The sequence below is a fragment of the Heteronotia binoei genome, chromosome 12 (genome assembly GCF_032191835.1).
Source record: "Heteronotia binoei isolate CCM8104 ecotype False Entrance Well chromosome 12, APGP_CSIRO_Hbin_v1, whole genome shotgun sequence".
NCBI lineage: Eukaryota > Metazoa > Chordata > Lepidosauria > Squamata > Gekkonidae > Heteronotia > Heteronotia binoei.
In genome coordinates, this window is record NC_083234.1 from 45,575,970 (window position 1) to 45,599,137 (window position 23,168).

General features: G+C 45.4%; 1 protein-coding gene across 1 annotated transcript; it reads right to left on the reverse strand.

Moving 5' to 3' along the window:
- Positions 1-11,952: 11,952 nt before the first annotated feature.
- PURB (purine rich element binding protein B) lies at positions 11,953-22,298 on the reverse strand. The gene has a single exon (XM_060250989.1). The coding sequence runs from the start codon at positions 22,055-22,057 to the stop codon at positions 21,002-21,004; it is 1,056 nt and encodes a 351-aa protein (XP_060106972.1). The 5' UTR covers positions 22,058-22,298; the 3' UTR covers positions 11,953-21,001.
- Positions 22,299-23,168: the final 870 nt, after the last annotated feature.

The following is a 23,168-nucleotide window of genomic DNA, read 5'->3' on the forward strand; positions in this document are numbered from 1 at the left end:
TATAAGGAAAGGTCTTGTTGAAGCAATATGGTAGGGGGGATGCCCATTTGGCAAACTGCAACCCAGGAAAGTTGAAGTGGGACAGTATGGGCGTAGGGATCTTCATGCATGTACAAGACTCTTTTCATCATGTGTAAATAAAAGCGATATTTGCTTTTGAACAAAATGGATAATCGTTTAGCCTTCTTTGTAGAATGATTCCTTGTGGAGACTTTGCACTGCATCAAATCTCACTCATAATAAATACTGTACTCATTTACGCACCTCCATATATTTGTTTTTAAATCAGAAATGTGTTTTCTCTGAACGTGGCAGATCCATGTAGTTAGTAATGCAGGATGCGAATGCCAGCAGCATGAGTTGGTTAGCTCAGGGGCAGTCTGTCTGGCCTAGAATTCTAGAAGCGCTCAACTCCGATGCTGTGAGGCTCGAAGGCCGCAAGGGTATACTGCTTCTGCTCGTGGAGGTTCGCTTTAGGGGAGGCGGCACTCGTACGCCTGTCTTTTCGAGGGGTCTGTCTGGCTTGAGCTCTTCCCCCTTGGCAGGAGCAGGGCAGAAGCCGCCAGGCTGCCGAGAGAGCCAGGGGTCCCGGTGGCACGTGGAAGGGAGCGCGAGGCTGGCTGGCACCTCCCCGCCCTGCGCCACCCACCCAGCCCAGGCCTTGCCCGCGCAGCTTGCGTGCGCCTTCCTCCGGGTGTTACGTGCGTTCCGAGCTGTACTGACGGCCTCATTGTTCATTTTGCTCCTTTCGGGGCGGGGTGGGGGGAGGAAGGCGGAGGGAGAAACGCGCCTGGCGGTCGTTTGTCACAGCGGAGCGATAGCTGAGCTGGCACAGCACGAGCCGGAGCGGGAACCCACGTCCGCAAGCAGCAGCAGCAGCAGCAGCGAGCGAGCAATGGAGCGGAGACGACGCTGCAAGGGACAAGACGGGCTCAGCCGCGCTGGAGCAGAGCGAGTTCGTGGCGGGACGTGCCGGGGATGGAGCTCGGAGTGCACGAGAGGACAGCAGCTGCTCTCCAGTCCCGGCCGCCGCCGCCTCCCGTTCCCTGCGGCGCCCCCAAAGTGCCTGGCTGGCTGCAGAGACAACAGGCGCCGCTAAGAAGAGCTGCCCACAGGGCTTAGCCCGGCGGGGGTGGGGTGGTGGGGAGACCACTGGGACGCAGGGAATGACTCCTCTAGCGCTCAGCGCCTTTTAAACTGACCGGCAGTGGATCGCTAAGGGCTGGGCAGAAAAGGGGGGGGGGGACCTTTCCTATCAACTGCTTCCTGACTGGCCATGCCAGGGATCCAAGCTGGGAGCTTCCGCAGGCAAAGGGGATGCTCTGCCAACAAGCCCCAAGGGCAGCCGGCCTCTTGCCCAAGCCTCATGAAGAAGAAAGGGAGCCTAGCTTCAACAAGACCTTTCTTTATACCCCACTTGCCACTTCTCACCCCCGTGGGGACCCAAAGCAGCTTACAGTGTTGTTCTCCCCTTCTCTGTTTTAACCTCACAACAACACCCCTGTGAGGTAGAGTAAGCTGACTAGCCATAGGTCAGCTTCCATGGCAGAGTGAGCCAAAGGCTTTCCAGATCTTAGTCCAGTGCTCTAAGTACTATACCAGAGGTGGCCAAACTTGCTTAATGTGAGAGCCGCATAGAACAAAATCAGATGTTTGAGAGCTGCAAGATGTGAACATCAGATGTTTGAGAAAGAAGGAAGGAAGGAAAGCAACTTTATCTTTAAATGCATTCTCCAAACCATCACCTAGCTTGGAGAAATTATTTAAAGAGAAAAATGCCTTCCCCAAGCTGGCCAGTGGGGTGGTGGGGGCTATGAGAGCCACACAATATTTGTGAAAGAGCCACATGTGGCTTCCAAGCCACAGTTTGGTCACCCCTGTACAATACCATACTGGCTCTCAAGGCTCGGGCAAGACAACTTCCCAGCAACTGGGGGCACATAGGTTTTTTTTAATTCCACCCAACGTCTAAGGAGCTTGATATATGGTTCTCTTGCTTCTATTTTGTCCCCACAACAGCCTTGTGAGTTAGTTTAGATCAGGGTTTTCCACTTCATTTGTTATGAGGGCCAGCTCTGACATAAATGAAACCTTGTCAGGCTGGACCATGTGTTTCATAAAATGTAATGCCAGGTAGTGGAGATATAAACTTTACAAAGGACACAAACAATATTAAAGATTTTTTTTAAAAAAACCAAACCCTTAAGACTGCTTAAAATATTAGCATTCTTGCAATATTTTGTTTACTTAACAGTTTCTGGTAACTCACCTCTTGCTCTGAATTATTGCATCAAAATTTGGAGACAATGTCTGTGCTGTAGCAATCTTGATTATGCTGCTCAGGTCTTGTTCAGGTGTGTATCTGTATGCTGCAAACCTATTTTTATTTGACATAACAGAAATCTCATGATCAATGCTTTGAGCCTAAGACCCATGGGAAAACCTGAAATGGCTGGGCATTGTGAGTTTTTGTACATAAGTTGCTTCATGTACTGGTCAGCCAGTGGAGAAAACTGAGGTTTTGCTCTGTAGCTCCTGTGTGATTGAGCAAGCTTGGCAAAGCAAGCTGGGATGCAATAGGAAGCAAGAGAGAGAGAGTAGGAAGCAAATGACAGTGAGTTGCTTGTGGGCCTCATAGGAACCTCCAGGGGCCTGATACATACAGCCCTTGAGCTGCATGTTTGACACACCTCGCTTAGTTTAAGAGTGATGGGGTTCAAAGTCATCCATTGTCTGAATGGGTATTTGAATCCATTTCCCCTACTCTGATACTGCGACCACTACAATGGCCTATTTTATGCTGGAGGTAAACAGTGTTTTTTTTCAAAACTGAGCACTTGCAAAACATTGATCCATGACCCTGTGAGCCAGATACTGTTCACACATGATATTGAGGATTACAATGCTATGCAGTTTGAACTGACAAGGTACTGTTTGCCCCACCCTTCCTCCAGTGAGCTCAAGACAGCATACGTGGACCTCCCCCATTTCCCCCTCACAACAGTCCTGTGAGGTAGGTTAAGCTGAAAGACAAGGCCTGGCCCAAGGACAGCCAGTGAACTTGACAGCTGAGTTGTGGAGTCTGAACCAGGGTTTCCCTGGTCCAACTACTACCACATAAAAATATAAGAGGGGCCCTACTCAAGCAGACTTGCAATCCATCTAGTCCAGCATTCTGTTTTACACAGTGGCCAACCAATTGCCCTGGAGGACCAAGAAACCAAGCAGAGATGCAAATGTCTTTTCCTGATCTTGCTTCCCAACACCTGACTCTGAACATGGAGTGTCTCTAGTCATCAGTCAAGGAACCTGTCCTCCATAAATCTGTCTATCTCACCTTACAATCATCTCTGCAGCAGCCAGCACTATGTCCATTGGCAGCTAATTCCCCTATTTGATTAGCCACTGAGTGAAGAATTACTTCCTGTTGTCCATTCTGAAACAACTGTCCATCAGTTTAATTGGGTGGGTGCCCTCCCAATGATGATGTATTCTTGTATTACAGAGGGGGTGTATGCTATTTTCTGCACTCCGTGTGCAATTTATATATAAATAAATACATTCATAAACCTCTGTTATGCCCCACCCCTGTATTTTTTCTGAACTCTAGCCTTCCTTCAGCTTGTTGTCTGACATAAACATCACTAAACCCTGTGGCAATGGAAACACTCCATAAGGATTTCAAAGGGATGGATCAACTAACAGAAGCATAAGCCGCTACTAACATAATATGAACCATAAGGTTTTTGGAAGTGAGGTTTCCCTTAAGGCAGTCACAATTATAGCTCCAGCACAAATTTGTGTGTAGGACTTCTCGTGCTAGCTAAATAGAGCTTCAGCGTCCAGGAGCAATTTACCCAGGAATGCCAGAAGCTGGAAACAAGCAACAGAGGAAGGCCCTGATATGCCTTGCTTGTGAATTTTTCCATGGCAATTGACTGGCTGTTGCTGGAAACAGAACCCTGAAGTAGAAAATATTGTGAAAATACTGCTCCAGCAGCTTCAGGTGCTGCTTATCTGGTTGGCTTTATAGTACTTCTGAAGAAGCAAAAAAGCTTAGATGCAGTCATGGTAATTGCATACTGCCTCTCTGATGAAATGATGTCACCTCAGTACATGGAAGCACTCATAATGAGCTGCAGTTCAATAGGTGAGAGTCCATAAGAAAAGCCATGTTGGATCAGGCTAATGGCCCATCCAGTCCAATGTTGGATCAGGCCAATGGCCCATCCAGTCCAACACTCAGGTGCCATCAGGGGTCCACCAGTGGGGCCAGGACACTAGAAGTCCTCATACTGTTGCCCCTCCCAAGCACCAAGATGCATTCTGGTGTTTAAATCACTAGTCAGCAACAAGTTTTGTGGGGAGCCACTTTGATCTAGTATTTCCCACTCTTCCTTCATCTTCATTCCCTCCCCTTTCCTCTAAAGTAGACTATCAACAAATCGCATTGCCAGGGTTGGCAACTGGAGGCATTGAAGAGACAGATTTGGGCCTTGAGCTTCTCCTTGTTGCTAACTTTAAAAGTATGAGTTCAATGAGAAACAGGTCTGGGACCAGTGTTCCCTCTAAGCTGAGTTAGTGTGAGCTCAGTTTTTAAGCCTCCAGCTCACACATTTTTGTCTTGGCTCAAGAAAAATGACCCCAGAGCAAACTAATTTATGCAGTAGCTCACACCTTTAATGCCAATAGCTCACAAAGTAGAACTTTTGCTCACAAGACTCCACAGCTTAGAGGGAGTATTTTCTGGGACCTATCCAGGTACATGTAGATGTAGCCTGTGTGTACAGTTTTGGCAACCTCATAATGGACACGTTGCAAAGGCAAGGGACACCAAGGCATATGGTGTGCTGGTGGCTGCGTGCAGTTCCATTAATTTAAATGGGCAAGATAATAGATTGTCCGGAGGGGTGTGTGTGTGAGGAGTGCTGTCTTTTGGATTCTGCACCTCAGGCATCCCAAGGTCTTGCATAGCACAGCAGCCCCCTTCGAGTGAGACTCTTTCCTTTAAAGCTGCAGATTGAATGCCAGTCTCGCTATCGATCCGTTGCAGAGCACAGGGGAAGCGGTGGCCGCAGCAGCAGCAGCAAGGAGCCGGGTTCATCTAAGGTAAGAGGCGGGCCTTGTGCACAGGAGGAGCCGGTGATGCGGACAAATCTCTCTCGCCGGCTGATGAATGTGACCCGGCCAGTGTGTGTGTGTGTGTGCGCGGGCGCGCGCGCGCGCCTGTAGTTTGCATGAAGGCGCAGGAGCCGGAGGGCCGGCCGCAGTGCGTAACCCTGGAATGGCGTAGGCCTGGCGGATACACGCCGGCCTGCGAGTCAGACTGGAGCGAGCTTCCTCTTCCTGCCTAGTCACAGTCGCGAGGAGGAGCTTTTCTTCGCGCGGCTCGCTCTGCAACTGACAATGCTGCAGGGCTCTGAGGAACACGCTGTCTTCGGGCAGGCTTCACACCCGGATTCGCAGCCAGGAAACGCTGCGAGGAAAGCTGTCCGTCCGCCTCCTTGCCGTGCGCCTCTCTGCCCCGCCTGCTGCACATTTTGTTCACTTACTCTGCAGTAGTCCCCCCCCCCCCGCCTTCTGGAGTAGCGCGCGCTAGTACACGAGCCAGAACAGCGTATCTATGTGTCATCCTTTGAAACAGCTCACTGGCTGGATCTGTCTGTACTGATTTCAGAAGGAGCTGCTCCCACGCCCTACGCGTTCCCTGACCATTTTGTATCCCTTGATGTAGAGGGACATGCACGCGCATGAGAGTCTGAATGCATTGGCTCCGCCCCCCCCCCCCCCCCACCGCACACACACACCACGTCCCCGAGATTTCCATCGCAATCCTAAATGTGCGTCTTCAAGCGTCAGTCCCCACTAGAATCAGAGGACTTGCAGCAAAGTACGTTTGGGAATGCGGGCCCTCGGCGGCAGGTGCGTAACACCTGAAGCGCTCGGTTGGCTTTTGTGTGTTCAAAGGCACTCCGCCGCCTCCACCACCAACCCCAAAGCCAGGGGCAGGATTTTTGCAGGGGCCAGAAAATATGGCCACTTGGGTCTCACGTACGGAGCTCCCCCCTGTCCCCCAGGGCAGCAGCAGATCTCGTTTCCTTTTCCCAGCGCGGGTAGGAAGGAAGCTGTCAATGCATAATGAAGACAGCAGGCAGCGGCCGGTGTGTGTGTGTGTGTGTGTGTGTGTGGACGCAGCAGCAGCAGCAGCAGCTCAAGGGAGACCAGGTGACGCAGTCTTCGTTTGCAGCAAGCAAGCAGCCCGTTCGCTTCTATATATAGCCCTGTGCGCGCCTCTATGTGGGAAATGGGCTCAAATGAGGACAGCCAGGCGGGTTCCAGTCAACCAAGCGCGCCACTCTCGTTCTCGCCTCGACAGGGGGTGGGGGGAGAGCAGCGGCGGCTGACCCTTTTGTGCCCGCCCCAGCTATGGAAATGAGGTTACATAGAAGCAACCGCGACTCTATGTGCTTCTAGGACCCTCCGTCTGTAGCGCCGTTCCAGTCACGCACGATTTAATTCAGTTTACAGATCCTCTGGTTTTGAGACAGATCCTATGCCTTTTGATCCGCAATTCCCAATCAATAAAAGTACAATTCAATCATGAAAGACTTCTAGGAGCCCCGAATATACATCTGTGAGATTGATTATGTACAGGTGGGTAGCTGCGTGGGTTGGTCTGAAGCTGCAGAACAAAGTTTTGAGTCCAGTGGCAGCCTTAAGACCAACAAAGTTTTATTCAAGGTAGAAGCTTTGGTCTGCATGCTCACTTGCATAGTCCAGTTTTTTTCCACTGAGACTCAAGGCAGATGAATCATAGGATATTTCATAAGCACTGTAACAGGCCTGTAGCTTGTGGGGAGCCTGCCCCAATTTCCAGCCAGATGCCCCCGACCGTTCCTCCCTCCCACCTGCTACCACCGTGGAGGTAAAAACAGAGAGACTGGGGACCACCCCCTACCTCCTCCATGATTTAAATTGCATGGGAGGGGTACCTAAGAACAGCCACTGTTCCTCCCAGCCTTTTAAATGGCATGGAAGGAGCAGGGGCTGCTCCTGGGTACCCCTCCCATGCAATTTAAATCATGGGGGAGGGGAGGGCAGCCCCCAGCTCTCACCCCGTGGCCCCTCAAGTGGTGGTGGGGCAGCAGGGATTGTCAGGTGCCCTGAGTCGGGTGCCCCAAGTCATGGCGGTGGCCAGGGGAGGGGAGCTGTTAAGTGCTCCCTGATTTTTTTTACATGCCCCCCCCCGCCGCTTTTAAAATCCTGGCTAAAGGCCTGCACTATAATAGGACCAGGTTTACTGCAGCCTGAAACAAAGCATAAGTATTAAACATGATGTGTTAAACAATGCAGAAAATGGTGTTTTATTAGTAGAAAACAATGCTTTGAGAGAAGGTAATGCATACTATGAGCAGTAATATGGTCCACAGCTCAGTTTCCTCTGTTAAAACACCTCTCTGAACAATTCCCTTAATATATAGTTTTATGAACTTTATGAAAGTGTCCTCTGGAACAATTCTGTTTCACAGAGTTTGTGGAATGCCAGAAGCAAAGGAGCCTAGCTATTTGTGGAATGCCAGAAGCAAAGGAGCCTAGCTATTCTATTCTTGCTTCCTTTCTCTCTCTCTGTAATTCTACCATTCCTCTTGAGACAGTGTGATTGAATTACTCAGTCACTCTTGTTGCAAGGACTTAAAACTGGCTCAAGCAGGGTGTTCAGGTCATCTCTGCATGAGTCCATTGTTCTAGACTTGCCTCACTCACAGCAGGAGACATGCTAAAGACTGAGGGCAGACTCATGCAAATAGCTGGCCAATTACTCCTCTAATCTTTATTTAAAATGGTGTAAGAATTAAGTAGTCCTTTACTTTTAATTGAGGAAGGAGACAATGCCTTTGTTGTAGGAAGTTCAACAAGTACTGGTTTGAGATATCACATAAATTCATGAGCGCAGCAATAAGAATATGCAGAGCTCTTCTCCATCACTGCTGGGGAAAAAGAAATGACAACTAACTCCCACCTGGCTAGATTCAAGGAAGGGGACCAATAGGAAGGAAGGAAGGAAGGAAGGAAGGAAGGAAGGAAGGAAGGAAGGAAGGAATGCTTTCTATTCAGTTTGTGAAGGTCACCCTCCTGTGAGTTTATGTAGAAAATAAATCCAATTGAATGTAGCATGACTTTCCCCCCCTGAATAAGCAGGCATACAGCTGGGCTGCCGGTAAGCTTCAGGCTGGTCTGCTGCCTCCCTTCTTTATGCACCTGTTTTTAGTTTGTACCATAGTCCATCTTGATTTGCATTGGCTGATCCCCAAGAACTGGTGGATGATCTTGTCCCTGCTCAGGCAGTTGACTTGGCATTATCCCAGCTCCACCTCTCCAGAGTGAGATAAAAGGGTGGAAAGAAAACAAATAAGAAGAGTCAGATGGGGAGAAGGTATTTTTCAGTAACCTAGATGATAAGTGGCTGTAGCTGAGTAAGCCAAGCAAAAGGACACAGCAGACCTGCCTCCCTAATTAGGGTTGCCAGCCTCCAGGTGATGGCTGGGGATCTCCTGCTATTACAACTAATCTCCAGGCAAGAGATATCAGTTCACCTGCAGAAAATGGCTGTCTTGGAGGGTGGACTCTGGTATTCTACCCATTTCCCTCTCCCCTCCTCAAACCCCACTCTCTTCAGGCTCCACTCCCAAAATCTCCCGGTATTTCCCAATCTGGAGCTGGCATGCTACAGAGGTGAGGGAAGCCAAAATTTACTAATTTATTTGAAATGGATTTTTAAAAAAGCTTTGAAACTCTTTGACAAACCGGCCTCCATATTAAACTGAGATTTCATGTTGAGAATTTTCTAAAGACATATGGGATACAGATAGAATTTTGGAAGAAGGGAAGCAGCAGGGCTGGAGTGTAATAAAGTCCATCAGGCTTGAGGATACTAAGAAGAGGAGTATGGGGCTGGGAAAGCAGAGGCTGCTGCAGGCTCCTGAGGAAGCAGCACTGGCAAAGCTCCATCCAGGGAGCCCTCTCAGCAGCTACGTGCAGCACACCCTGTTCAAGCCATCCCTAATAGTCTTTTACACGCACTGAAGCAATTCGCTTCCTGGTTTTGGGTTGGTTGGTTTCTTTTTTTTAATCAATAGGATCCTCTTGCAGCATGCACCCAAAACGGCCTGGGAAACCTTTGCCTCTGCAATGCACCTCGCAGCACCTTGACAAACCAGGCGCCTCCTGTCTAAGCAGCTCACTAGCAAATGCCTTAATACTTGCTCCGGTGAGAAGCAGCAGCAAACTCTCCTTTTGCAGCTACTGGCAAGGTATTACCTACTGTGGCCAAAACAGAAAGCAAAGTCAATCCGAGGGCAAATTATTAATCAGTGATATGTCTGGAGGTTTATATTAAATGCACTTGTTCAAGTAAACATGGTTTATGCTGAAGCTGATAACTTGTGTAGAGCCTGGGATGCCATTGGCAAATAGTGGTGCAGTGCCACACAGATTAACTGGCCCTGAGCACTCCAGATTATAAATAAATTGTATGCCACAGCTATCAAAACTATCAAGAAAAATGAAAATCCATAACGTATGAATTATTCCCAGCTGAGTAGCTTTGCATAAATTTTCTTAACGTGTTATTCTGCTCTATTTTGCAATTTTATTCTAATTTTGTCAATAATGGGGAGGCCCAGTGAATAATGGAAGACACTAAAAATAACAAAGCATTATTCAATGCCTTGGATCCATATGATTTAACCTAGCATTAACTCTACATAAAGCATGCAGCTAACTATACATAAAGCATGCATCTACAATGGTAAGTGCTAGAAACTTGGTCTTAAAAAAGAGAGTCAAGACTCATAGGAAGCTAAATTCTACGCCCCGTACTTCTCTGGGTCATGGTGAAAATAAGCTCATAGACAGTACTGATAAGTGGCCAGTGATACTTTCCAACTTCTGTTCCCCTAAGGCAACTCCCCCAAAATCAACTTACTTTCCCTACTGCTTTTGGGCATTAACAGAACACACAGAGCAGCTGTTAAGTAAATAAACTCAGTAGGTTGTGAACACAGGGACCACAGCCTTGAAACCAACACTGATCATGGCAGATCAGTGGTACTGATGTGCCAACTCAGCTGGTAGCTAAGATACATAAATCCAAGCATTTTGGATATGGGAAGTCAATATTAAGGCCTGACAACCTACACTGCATTTAATTTTTAAATATATATACTGCATAACATTCTGGATTAAAAATGTGATACTTTTCTACTGTCATACATACTAGATACCACCAACAGTTTAATAGTGAAACTTTGGAATGGCCCTCCTGCTCATTTATGCTAAGGGAAGTGTTTTAGACACACATTAAAAAATATTACTTTTCTGGCCTAGTCATTGGTGGATTGTAAAATCGTATTGTAAGTGGCTAAGCACCATATCTGTGACTGGCCCTGTGGTGCAGAGTAGTAAGTTGCAGTATTGCAGTTCAATCTGTGCTCACAACCTGAGTTCAATCCCAGCAGAAGCTGGGTTCAGGTAGTAAGCTCAAGGTTGACTCAGCCTTCCGTCCTTCTGAGGTTGGTAACATGAGTACCCAGTTTGCTGGGGGTAAAGTGTAGATGACTGGGGAAGGCAGTGGCAAAACACCCCATTAAAAGTCTGCCATGAAAACGTCGTGATGTGTCACCCCAGAGTCGGAAATGACTGTTGCTTGCGCAGGGGACTATCTTTAGAAGATTTGCAGATTTATATCGTGCCCTTCTCTCTGAATCAGAGACTCAGAGCTGCTTACAATTTCCTATATCTTCTCCCTCTACAACAGACACCCTGTGAGGTGGGTGGGGCTGAGGGGGCTCTCACAGCAGCTGCCCCTTCAAGGACAACTCTGCAAGAGCTATGGCTGACTCAAGGCCATTCCAGCAGATGCAAGTGGAGAAGAGGAATCAAACCCGGTTCTCCCAGATAAGAGTCCAAGCACTTAACCACTACACCAAACTTACCTTTATAAGCACCATATTTAAGGGCCATGTTTTGTGCTCACTGACTTAAATCTTCAGAGTATGCAGGAGGATGTGCACATTCCTCAGTTGTGGGAATAGTGCTTTTCTCAGGTAGTGGGGTAATAGTACTGGGAAGTAGCTGTGGCCCATATTGAATGTATGCACAAGCAGAAGATCTCGGGTTCAGACCGCTATTTCAAAGCACAGGTGGTCAGAAAAATTTCTGTGTCTGAGCCCCTGGAAAACTGCTAGAGTAGGCAACATTCAGCTTGATGAACCAGTGGCCTTATCTAGCATAAGGCATCTTTGTTCATGTACCAGTTAAGACAGTATGTGACCCAGCAGGTAAAAGTACTTAAGTTTCTACACTGAAACCCAATTCGGTCATAACCTCACTGGGTGGGCCTGAATGAAGTTTACCATTTCTGAGCCTTAGTTCCCAACAAGCAAAATTGCAAACAGCACTGTTCCTACAAGACTTGTGGAATCGTCGTCACCTTGTTCTTTAGGGGCAGGGACAGATTACAAGCAAATTAAGTTTTGACAACTAAAAGGTACGACTTGGACAGAGAACACTAGATGTAGGACCAAGTGCATGCCTCTCCACTCTCTCCCATAAATTCAGAGTACCAATCCTCTGTACCTATTTCCACCACTTGGTAAGAGGCAGAAGGATTATCTGCTCCAGTTCATCTTCTTCCATGCTGGAGATCCAACAGATTCCATGCTGGAGATCCAATCTTCTTCCATGCTGGAAATTCATTCTCTATCAACTTTAGGAGCCCAAAAGTCCCTTTTCTATAAGATCATATAATAACTCTTCTTGTATGATCTGCCTGCTTACAAATATTTTACACCCTTGATCAAACAGATCAAGAGTACTAAAACACAATTAACCTTCAATTGTATCACATAAAACACAAATCTCCCAATAAAAAAACAACCAGAGACCACTGTGCATGGTTCATTCACTTTTCTGCATACTTTTATTTGTTACAAACATACAATTTTTTAAATATAGACTGTAAAACTCCATTTGCAAAAACCTGCTATTTAAGGAGTGCTCAACTAGCATGAGGAGTTCTTAATGTCATTTTGGACTGGTTTTTTTTTTTTTTTGCTAGTTAGCTAGTGGTAAATCCAGGACCTGCCTTTAGTTGACAGCCTGTAGTGTTTGGCTGTATCTGCATTGCTCTTTAAAAAGCAGTCCTGCTACCCCCCAAAAAGGGAAATCAGAATCTAAGCTTCAGCCAACGGGCAGCAAGACAAACAGGCAATTTGGACCCTGGAATTTCAAATAATTTCCAGCGTTCTGCTTGACAGGTGAGAAAATAATATTTTTGAATGGGTGCTGCACTTTTAAAACATTTCCATGTTTGAAACTGCATCATGCAGCTGTATGTGTTGCCAGTTAAAGTGCATTTAATTTTTTTTATAAAAAAATAAACAAGAGGAATAAACTTTATTCTTTAATTAAGGTACTTAAAAGTGAACTTTTTGGTCTCTCAGCAGATATTCCTGAAATCAGTCCTATTTTTCTACAAATTAACTTCTAGCATTTATATAATATATTTATAGAGGGGAGTTTTTAATATATAATATATATATATAAAATTAGAGCTACTTTTGCATTTACTATCTAGCAGAGAAACAATTTTATAAATACATACACATGTACACAGACATCTTTTTCTATGTATACAATGTACAAACATGTGTATATTTACATATGGGTTGATTACATCCATGTATGATCAATTATATCACTTGCACAAGTCAACTCGGCACCAAATTAAACTACTCGCTCTCTACTGAAATTGTACATTCAGGCCAACAAAATGTCCACTCCCCTGAAGGCAATGACCCCTACAGCCCTGCCCATTTTTCACAGCCTTGCCCTTCACTTTTGACAAATCTATTAGCATGAAAACTGAGCAACAGGGCTTGTAATATCTGCGATGACAAATACGTCAAGTGGGCAGAGGCAGCTGGTTGTTATATCCTCTACTAGAAAAGACTTGGGAGGCTAAGACAGTAAGCACAACTAAGGTGCACCATCATCCATTTTAATGGATGACCTGTGCTTATTTGATCCACTCTGTGCAGTTGTTAATTCAACTAAGCAGTGAAGAACAGCAATCCCACCAAACCAGATAACAAATGCTTATTCCACAGGTCTTGGCAAAAGATGGAAGACAGCAAGCATTCCAGAACTGGCAATGGAACATTAGCAAAAATAAATTGCCTACCACAACAGGGTCTGACTCAGTGCTTTCTCTCTTTACTTTTAAAGTAGCAGTTTTCAAACTCTCTACCCCAGAACTCATTCCCCATTGCAGACAACTCCTGTACTGCAGAGGATTCTGGGGTGCAAAATCTCCTCTTTTGTAGAAGTACTGGCTAGGTCTATTAGGCCTTACCGTAGTCTCTCAACAAACTGAGAGTATATCTTAACACTCCTACACACACCTGAACTGGTGTACTGATATTGGAACCTCCAGAAATACAGGAGCAGTTTGAAAATCACCATTTTACACAGACACTATCTTTCTGCAGAGATCATTGTTAACTAATAAAGAGCAAAGGCATCAGCAATACATAGTGCCATATTTTCTATAGAGCATATATCAGAATGGATTGTTGGGAAAGGAAGTTAGCATGGAAAACAACTCATGTTATTGAGGCCCAGTTGGCCATCACACAAAAATGCTGGTAGAACAGAAACATTCACACAGTACATGTAAGACAGGAGATCATTTAGGAATCCATCTATCATGGCACTCTTAAATTCAAATAGCGTTACCACTTGCATGAGTCAAAAACTCCAGTTCTGAATAGGGAGCAGTGAGAAGAAACAAAAAGATTAAGCTATATTTTTCTTGTAAATCCCCCATAAATTCAGAGATGGGATTTTCTAACCAGATGGGTCTTTCAACATAGAAGAGCAGGGCAGGAAATTAAACATCTTGCCTTGGAAACTTGCCTATGTTAAAATGATGCATAGTGACTGCTGTTTTAAATTAAGTTCTTTCTGCAAGTTTTAAAAGTCTACCTGGGCTACAGAGTAGTGGTAAACTGGAGTGGGACAAATTTTTCCTGCACTTTGATAATAAATTTGACAAATGAGAACATTCTGCTTCTTTGTTGTGAGCTGCTTACTCTGTGTGTATGCTTATATATACAGTACATTACGAGATTTAAGGCTACATAGCAGCATATTACAAAACGCCTTTGACAAAGCACACTTAACCTTCCCTATACGGAATTTCAGAGACAAAAGCTTTGTTGGTATTTCCAGTAGGCATTGAACTCTTGAGCTCTCTCACTCTCCCTCTGTCAGATTAAAAAACAGTTAGAGGTGGAGTGAAATGCCTAGCAAAAAAATCAGCAATTCCAAAAGGAAACTAAATATGGTAATAATTCATTGGGAGTTTTATCAATCATTTCTGGGGCATTCTATTATTGTTAGGTGAGCATTATCATAGGTTTAATGCCCTTTGTTATATCCAAAACAGGGTAGCCATCACTAAACGCTAAAACTTTTTAAAAATGACCAAGGGGTGAAGCTGTTATCCTCAAAAGTCTTCAAGAATGGTCCCATCAACCACAGACAGTGGTATAATTCTACCCTTCCAAACCAGCCAAGATTAAACATTAGGCTTCAGTTATACCGCTGCGATGTAAAGGTGAAAAATATAGAACAGGACTCCAATAATTATTTTCGATACTATCAGTGAAAATGCATATACTCAATGAGATTTTAGACTCAGCACAGATTCTCCCTTGCCACAATGCTTTCAGAACTCCTTTCAGTTTTGAAAGTAACCTGCAGCATGGGGGTTCTATTTTTAACAAAGACAAGTCCGACTCCACTTACGGGAGAACACTGTGCAGAGTTCCTCCAGTCTAATAAAGTCAATGGGATTAGAATGGAGTAACTCTGCATAGGACTGTTCTGTTAGATACACAGAATTGTTTAGTTTTTGGATCCCAGCCATAGCATTATTGCTTACTCCTCACAACTATGAAAGAACATGTGATGATTATGGGAACACAGGAAAAAAATCATGCTACTATATATTACGAGAAAGAAGCAATCTGATTGTATCAAGATGAATTTAGTCTAGCACCATGGCAAGTAACTGCCCTGCTACACAAATGGGAGGCAGCAGTCGGTGGCCACATTCAGATATTTTGCATCTCCTTCTGAAATTAAACTTATATGGAGTAAAAACCTTATGGAGCTGAACACCTGTTTCGTGCTTCTCTCTCCAATGTTACAATACCTCATCAAAGCAATCTGTAACAGTACTACATTATCTTTGTTTTTCCTCCATTCTTCCTGTGTTAGCTAAAAATCACAAAGTGCAAAAGTTGAGGTTTCTCAGAACCTGCAAGAAGGGAAAAGGAAGAATTCTCTTATTTTACAATCAGACTTCCCAACCTTAGCAACACTCCATTAATCTAACAAATCATACAAGTGTGCAATTTTAAGAGGTATACCTCATCTGACAATTAAGATGATCTCGCTAATGCTCAAGCACAACATCTAAATACAGTAATCTTGCTGACACTAAATTACCATAAGCAGCATTACTGGACAATAGGCGAGCTTTCTAAATACCCTTAACAAACCTGGAAACCAGACTATCAAGAAGTACATGGGGGGAAAGGAAGCTATGTATTTACACTGCAAAAACAAAGTGAACAAATAACCAAGAATGAAATACACAACAAGAAACCTGCCACTACCTCATAAAGACTTAACAAGGTTTGAGCATCCAGAAGACTAATCTGAGTGCAGCAGATTGGGGCATATCTACACCACTGGTTTAAATAGTAATTTCCTCTCCCCAATGAAGTCATAGCTCTCTATGGAAAGCTATGGATGTCCAACAGAACCCCTTGGCACCTTTACCAAACCAAATTCCAACACTCTTTGGAGAAGCAATCACAGTTCTATTGGTATTAAACAGTATATTGGTAACGTAGATACACCTCAAGGGTTCTGCTGGGTAAAACTAAAATTGTTTTCAGAAATACTTTTTGAGTACAGCCATTTTAAGATTATAAGCATCTTTTAAATTTTGTAATGTTTAACCTCAAATAGGTTGATTACCCTAATTATACTATGTTTATAAAACTTAAATGCAATCCATAGCAAACATACTTCAAGATATCTACCATTTTACTTGCTTAAAAAAGGAAGCATATGAAGAACATGTTTACTAAGAAGTCTGTAGAATTAGTATAATTTGAAGCTGAAAAAAGTGCCACTTTCATATAGGGAAAACTAGATTCTCCTCCCTTCCACGAAGTTAAAGTCAAGGCCACGTTTGTTTGTTTTTTAAATAAAAATTGAATATCTGCTGAGAGATGAAATTGTGCATCAGATAAAGTACCATAATCTGTTAAAACGTTTGAGATGTCCACGCATTTTTATGCATTGAACAGTTTTCCACAAAAATCACAAAACTGCCACCCTCACAAGAGAAAAGTAGCCTGAGTTAGTTACTTTTCAAATGTCCTGTGTAGTCAATATATACTACACCCCCTTTTAACAGTTGCAGCAGATCACACTGTCACAAGTCACCCTCAGCTATTCCAATACCTGAAGTGTGCAGTCAATGATGGGACCTCTCAATATGAGGGACTTATTGTAACCTGCCTCTTGTGCCCATTATCCTGAAAACTATAAAAATATTGACAGGATAATTAAGTGTGTTTGGGGGGGAGAAAACGGAAGCAAAAGCTTGAATCTTCACTTTTTAAAAAAAGATTTGTGATTTATTGCAAAGATCATTCCAGGGCCAGCAACAGTGCTGGCTAACTTTTGAGAAAGAGAAAAAAAAAAGCCAGCCTTCACTGTTAGGCCTAGAACTGCTTTGCAGTTAGACAGCTATGGAAATAAGAAAATCAACCCGTAACTAGATGCGCGCTAAAGCTACGGGTGTTTAAACCTGTATGCCTCAAATATTTACAGTTTTGGTGCTATACAAGATTTACATTTTTTGTACAGCAGATGCTTTGACAGTTGCATTCCAGAATCATAATTCCAAGGACAATATAAGTCTAAAAATGCCAGATATGCAGGAACTCCCCAGAAAGGCTGTCCAATTTCCCCCCTACAGGATCTACATTTTAAGAGGACAGTTGATCCACAAGCCACTTAAATCAGCATACCTTGACATGCAACATCTTAACTCCAGTAACTTTACTACAGTTGAGCTAATATGAGCATGGGTATGCTGGATCAAGTGGTTGTAGATTGCAATGAGGCATTGTTAACAGTGCTGCAGAGAAAATCCAAGATATGATTTAACTGCAGCACCACAAAGGAGGGAAAACTTTTACCTAAATTGACATTTATGCACAAGAATATGAACAGGAATAACAGAATTTGCTCATCTTAGATACAATCCAGGTGTTATGGTTTTCCAATGTGACTGACTATCCCATCACACACAGCAGCTACTCTGAATAGGCATAAGGTTGCCTATTTAGAATATGCACAGAGATAATTGAGAAACTACCAGCTTAGAAAGCAGCGTGATTTTTAACATGTGGTTTGTGCAGTCAGGGTGAGGTGATTTCTAACCCAGCCTTACATCAATAATTATTCTTCTTTCATTAGAGGCCATAAATGCTTCTAAAAAGACCCTGAAATGATCTTCTTTGTAGTCTCCACTGTTTTATGCACAAAACTTCAAAGTTCTGAAGGGGAAAACAAACATGTTCAAAGCTGTACATTTTGGACAAGCCTCTTTCCTCATTGCCCACACTCTCCAGAGTTCTATTGCCCAATAAGAAGAAAGAACAATTTCCTCAGTGAACCTCTGCACCTAACAAGACCATGTGCCACTATGACCAACTTTCCCATATAAAGAGGCTTGGCCATTAACCTCAAAATTAGTTAAAATTTAAAAACCTATCATTTATACTTGAGAGGGCACAGGCCAATATTTTAATTTAGATGCTATTACTGACACACTGTATTGTCACCACCTATACATCTTGAAGTGTCATGTGTCAACTTGTACAAATCTGTGTATTCAATATACATTGGTATAACTAATGGCTAAAGGAGACTTTCTGGTTGCCAAAGCCAATACCATATATGGCAGCGTTCTTGGCATACAATTGATATATGCTCCTGTCCACTTCCACATATTTCCTAGGCAGCTAATTATAGCTTATGTAGCCACTGGCCAGGGACAGTCAAAACCCTGTCACTACCACATAATACAAAGGTAAGGCTAGTTACTGCAATTCAGCCAAAAAATCCTCCTGAAAAGGAGAGGTACTGCATCTTTGCAAGAACTTAATTGGCTCACAGCAGCTGAGCAACAAAAGAAAAAAAACCCAATTACCACTGAAGCAACAAAACATCGTTGGTCTATACAAATATTATACACTGTTTTAAAATGAGTGAAGAGTTACAGCAATATACACCAAGCATCTGCAGGCTTAATCTTCATTGCTGCCTAGAGTTCTAATTCATTAAGCAGACTTTTTCTGCAATCCTAGAGGGCTGCGATATCCCAGTTAATCTGTCCGCTGAAACTTTTGTTGGTGAAAATTGTTCTCCGCAGCAAAGAACCACATACATTTGAACAAAAATACATAGGTAAATACAGCAGGACATTATTGAAAACAGCTGCCTTGGAGAGTACAAAATACAGTACAAGTATACGGATGTAATTAAAACATCAAGAAATACTATTGCTCCCATTACAATTCAGGAAACAAGTTCTTTGCAACGGAGAAAAATGGAAAGAAAAGTTTCTTCAAAGATACGATAAAAAGATCAACTATGGACACTGGGAGTAAAGAATTAGCTGTAAAATAGACAATCATTTGTGTGGCAGAAATTTTTGTGTTACAACTCCTCTGAAAATATTTGCTGATCTTGATAACTACAGCAAATCTATTTTTAACAGAAAATTCCAGCCAGTTTCCCCACTCCAGCCACATCTGTGTGAAGAAATGCCTTTTATATGTCTCCTTGCTTACTAATAAATATAAAACGAGATAGGATAGATAAGAGTAATACCAAAATAAGGTAATAAGGGTATGCAATAAATTAAAAAGGCAGCTCAAATAAAGTACAGGCATGCACAATTAAAAAAATACTAAAGAGATTGTAGAGGAAGGTTTACCTGCCTCTAAGATGTCACACAAATACCTGAAACTTTGCAATGAACAGAGTAATTCCCATTCAATTCAAAGTTGCTAGTATATAATGTATCTAAAACATTTTTTGGGAGGGGACAGGACTAACATTGTTAGTTTTAAAAAAATATCATTTTAGATAAGAATCCATTTAAAATATAGATGAGGCAATTCCTTGGGTGGGGGTGGGGACACCCAACTTCATTTGGGAAAGATAATTGGACAATGGGCAGTAGCCAGTCTCCATTAAAATTTGAAGGTGGTAAAATGCTGCTAGGGTATGTTCATAGTCACAGAACTTTGACGGTTTGTTTCTGCTCCTTTTCAACAATGGATATCAAGCTTGCACAAGGCATGCATTGCTATGAACAATCCATACCATCAATCCATGCTTGCCAACTCTGCTGTTAACATAACGTGAGGTACTGAGGAAATGGACTGAGTTCTCTTTTTGCTTTTAAAAAAAGAATTTTGTTAAAAAGAATAACTGATACCAGACTTCTGGACCTGAGGTTCTTGATGACTGTTTTCACGGAAAAAGTCCACTGATTGCAGGATGAAAGAAGCCTTCAGTTTCCTACTCAGTCTTTTAGCCACATGCTTTCTTCGCAAGATTACAATTTTAAGATTTTCTTTAAGACCCAGCTACATAACAGATTCCACTTATTTGACTGGGTCATCTTTTGAAGCCTGTGGAAAGGCAGCTCCAACGTTTCCCTCCTAATTTGCTCTTTCACCTTATTTGGAGAGGGGAAGAACTTTAGTGAGCAACAACTCATCCACTCTGCATTCCTTGTGCTTTATGCCTGTTTTTCCTTTAACCTACCTGTTTGCAACCCCCATTTAAAAATAAAGAAAATACCATTTAATATCTTTAGAAACTGCCAGAGTTAAATTAATTAATCTATCGATTCCAGTTCAGGCACCTGGAGTTTAGCAATCTGCATCCCAGAAATAAAACAATTCTGCAAAGGAAAAAAAAAAAAGAACAATGGACATTGGTCCAGATACAGGTTCCCCCCTCCCAACTACATTTTTTTCAAAGCTCTATGGTTTTCTATTTGTTCCTTTCCCCTGCCCACCCTCTTTGTCCCCCTCGCTGTTGCACTTAATACCCCGATTTGTGCTGGTCTAAGCCCATGATTATTGATCTTTACAACCCTGAACAAGCTGCTCCATCAGGATCTGCACACATCCCCCCCCCCCCCCCTGGATCTGGACAGCTGCATTGGCTTCTCCCCACCCTTCAAACTGTGCTCAGTGGCCATATAGTCTCCAGGATGCTGGTTTTCAGTGGAGGACATGATCTCAAAATGCAAAAGGGAAGGGGGAGAAGATGACATCCAAATATATTCCCCATCCCCCCCAAATAAAACATCTCTGGGATCCAGCAGATGAGTAACCTTTGAAGGCCTGGGTGGATTCAGATCACAACGGTCTCCTTCCCTACAACACAGGGTGGGGTCGAGGTGAATTGAGGTCACAGGATTTTCTCTTCCCGAAGTGAGGACAATGATGATGTAAAGCCCAGTCTTTCATGATGGGCTGGTGGACTGGCAGATGCTATATCCTCGGGAAAAATAAAAAGAGTGGGGAGACCGGAATCGAAGGGGCCATTCCAGAAGTGATGCAGGTCAGTGGGTGTATGCAGGTAATCTCGTTGCTCACTCGCTCTCTCCCCACTGATAGAAGGAAAAGAAGGAAGGCTTGGGATCTGGCTTCTTCCCCGTTTTCACCAGTCCCCCCTCCCATGGCAACCTCCGTGGTAGAGTGAAGGTGGATGGGGAGGGAGGGGAGGTTGTCAAAGCGATGGGGGGCAGGGAGGAAGAAGAGGCTCAGTCGTCGTCCACATCGTCTCCGTCGGAATCGTCTCCGGCGCCACTGCCACTTCCCGGTCCGGCGGGTCCAGCTCGTCGATCGTAGAGCTTATCCCGCTGGCGCTCTTGGATGTCTCGCATCTCATCAGCATAGCGGCAAAAAGCTCCGCCGAACTTGGCCCAAGCTTTGTAAGGAACTGTGATGGCATTGCGGTAAGAAGGCTTCACCTCGCTGACGCGCAGGAAGACGCCGTACTTGTTGCAGCCCACGTCGAAGAAGAAGCGCTTGGAGTCCACCGTGATAGAGGTGCCTTCGGGAAGCTCGCCATAGAGGCCCCCGCCGCCAGGGCCCCCTCCGCCGCCCCCGCCGCCCAGCTCGTCCTCGTCAGCTCCGTAGTCGTCGATGAGCTTGGCCAAGGCATCGCGGAACTCGATCAGGCCCTGGGCGGGCAGGGCGATGGTCTGGCCGCTCTGGAGACCCGGGGGGCCTCCTCCGGGGAAGCCCGGCCCGCCTCCGCCGCCTCCCCCACCGCCGGGCCCTCGGTTGATGGTCTGGCGGATGCGAAGGAAGCGGCCTCGCTGGTTCTCCTTCAGGTCCAAGTAGTACTTGCGATTCTCCCGCACCAGGAATTCGCTCTTGAGAGCCCGCCGAGGCCCTCCAGCGCCGCCGCCGTCGTCTCCGCCGGGCCCAGCCGATGCCTGCGCCAGCTGCTCAGGGCTGCTGGGCCCGAGCTGGGCGTAATGCTCGATGAAGTCCCCCAGGTAGTCTCGGAACTCGGCGGCCACCGCCATGGAAAGCGTCAGGCGGCTCTTGGAGCCCCCGGCGCCCACCTCGGCAATCTTCAAGAAGCGGCCCTTGGCGTTCTGCTTGACGTCCAGGTAGAAGCGCTTGTTCTGGATGTCCAGGCGCTTCGACGCCAACTCCTGCGTCTCCTGCTCCGGCCCCGGCCCGCCGCCGCCACGATGCCCCTGGAATCCACCTCCTCCTCCGCCGCCGCCTCCTCCGCCACCGCCGCCACCTCCGCTGCCGCTCCCGCTGCCCCCTCGCTCGCTCCCGCTGTCCCCGTCCGCCATCTTCTTCTTCCTATTCCTTCAGCCACCGTCGTCAGGCCTGGCCTGCCTGCCTGCGCTCCTGCTCTCCTCACTCGCACTCTCCCTCGCGCTCTCTCTCTCTCTCGCTCTCTTCCTTTCTCGCCCTTACGCGCACACGCGCGCCCCCCTCCGCTCGCTCTCTTGCGCGTGCCCTCCCCGCCTCTCTCACACACGCACTTCGCGCTCGTGCTCCCTCGCACAGCCGCCTCCTCTTCCTCGCGGCCAATACCCACTTCCGGTGCCTGGCAGCGCGCGGACTACCGACGCCGGAAGCCAGTGTTCCGAGTCAAGTCCCGCCTCTTTCGCTTCCCTCGCGCCAGAAGGTGCATGAAATGATACGGGGAGGGGGAAGGGAGGGAGAGGAGAAGGTGGTGGACAAATGTACGTGGAGGAATGAGCGCGAGGCCGATTCTTTCCCAGCTCCTCTCCCTCCCTCCCGCGCGCTCGACTTTAGATCTTCTCTCTCTGCGACAAGGGTGAGGTCGGGCCAACAAATACACTTGCGTTGGGGCTCTGCGCGCGCAGCCGGTCCTGCCCGTGTTTTCCGAGAGAAGTCTTGCCTCTTGTTCTCCTCACGTATTTTGTTTCCCTCACGGAGTCCCTTCCGTCCCGAGCAACCTTAGATAGGCTCCCGCAGGAGGACAAAGAACGCCTCAGATCACGCGTACTCTTTTGGAAAGGATTTCATTTCGTCGTCCTGTTTTCGCTGCATTCCAAAATACAAAAAAATAAAATAAAATTGGAGGGCTGATCTGCACCCTAGCTACATGTGGTGCTAAGAAGGACCCTTCGCCCTAATGTTCCCTCACGTTTTGAAGCAGCCTGCCTCAGCCTATTTTAAAGGTGCCACTAAAGGAAATTCCACCAGCTGCATAGTGTTCATTGACAAGAACGCCAATATGAACCTATTCGCCTTTTGCTGATCAGTCAAATCAATTAATCAAACGTTTCTTTTTATTATAAAGATGTGTATGAGGTATATGTTTTATGCAATCAGCCCGAATGTCAATCAAATTTTAGTAAAGGACGGGGTGGGGCTGGGCGTTGCAGGGAGAGAGGGGAAAATGTAGTAGGAGAGTGTGGGAGGGGTTCC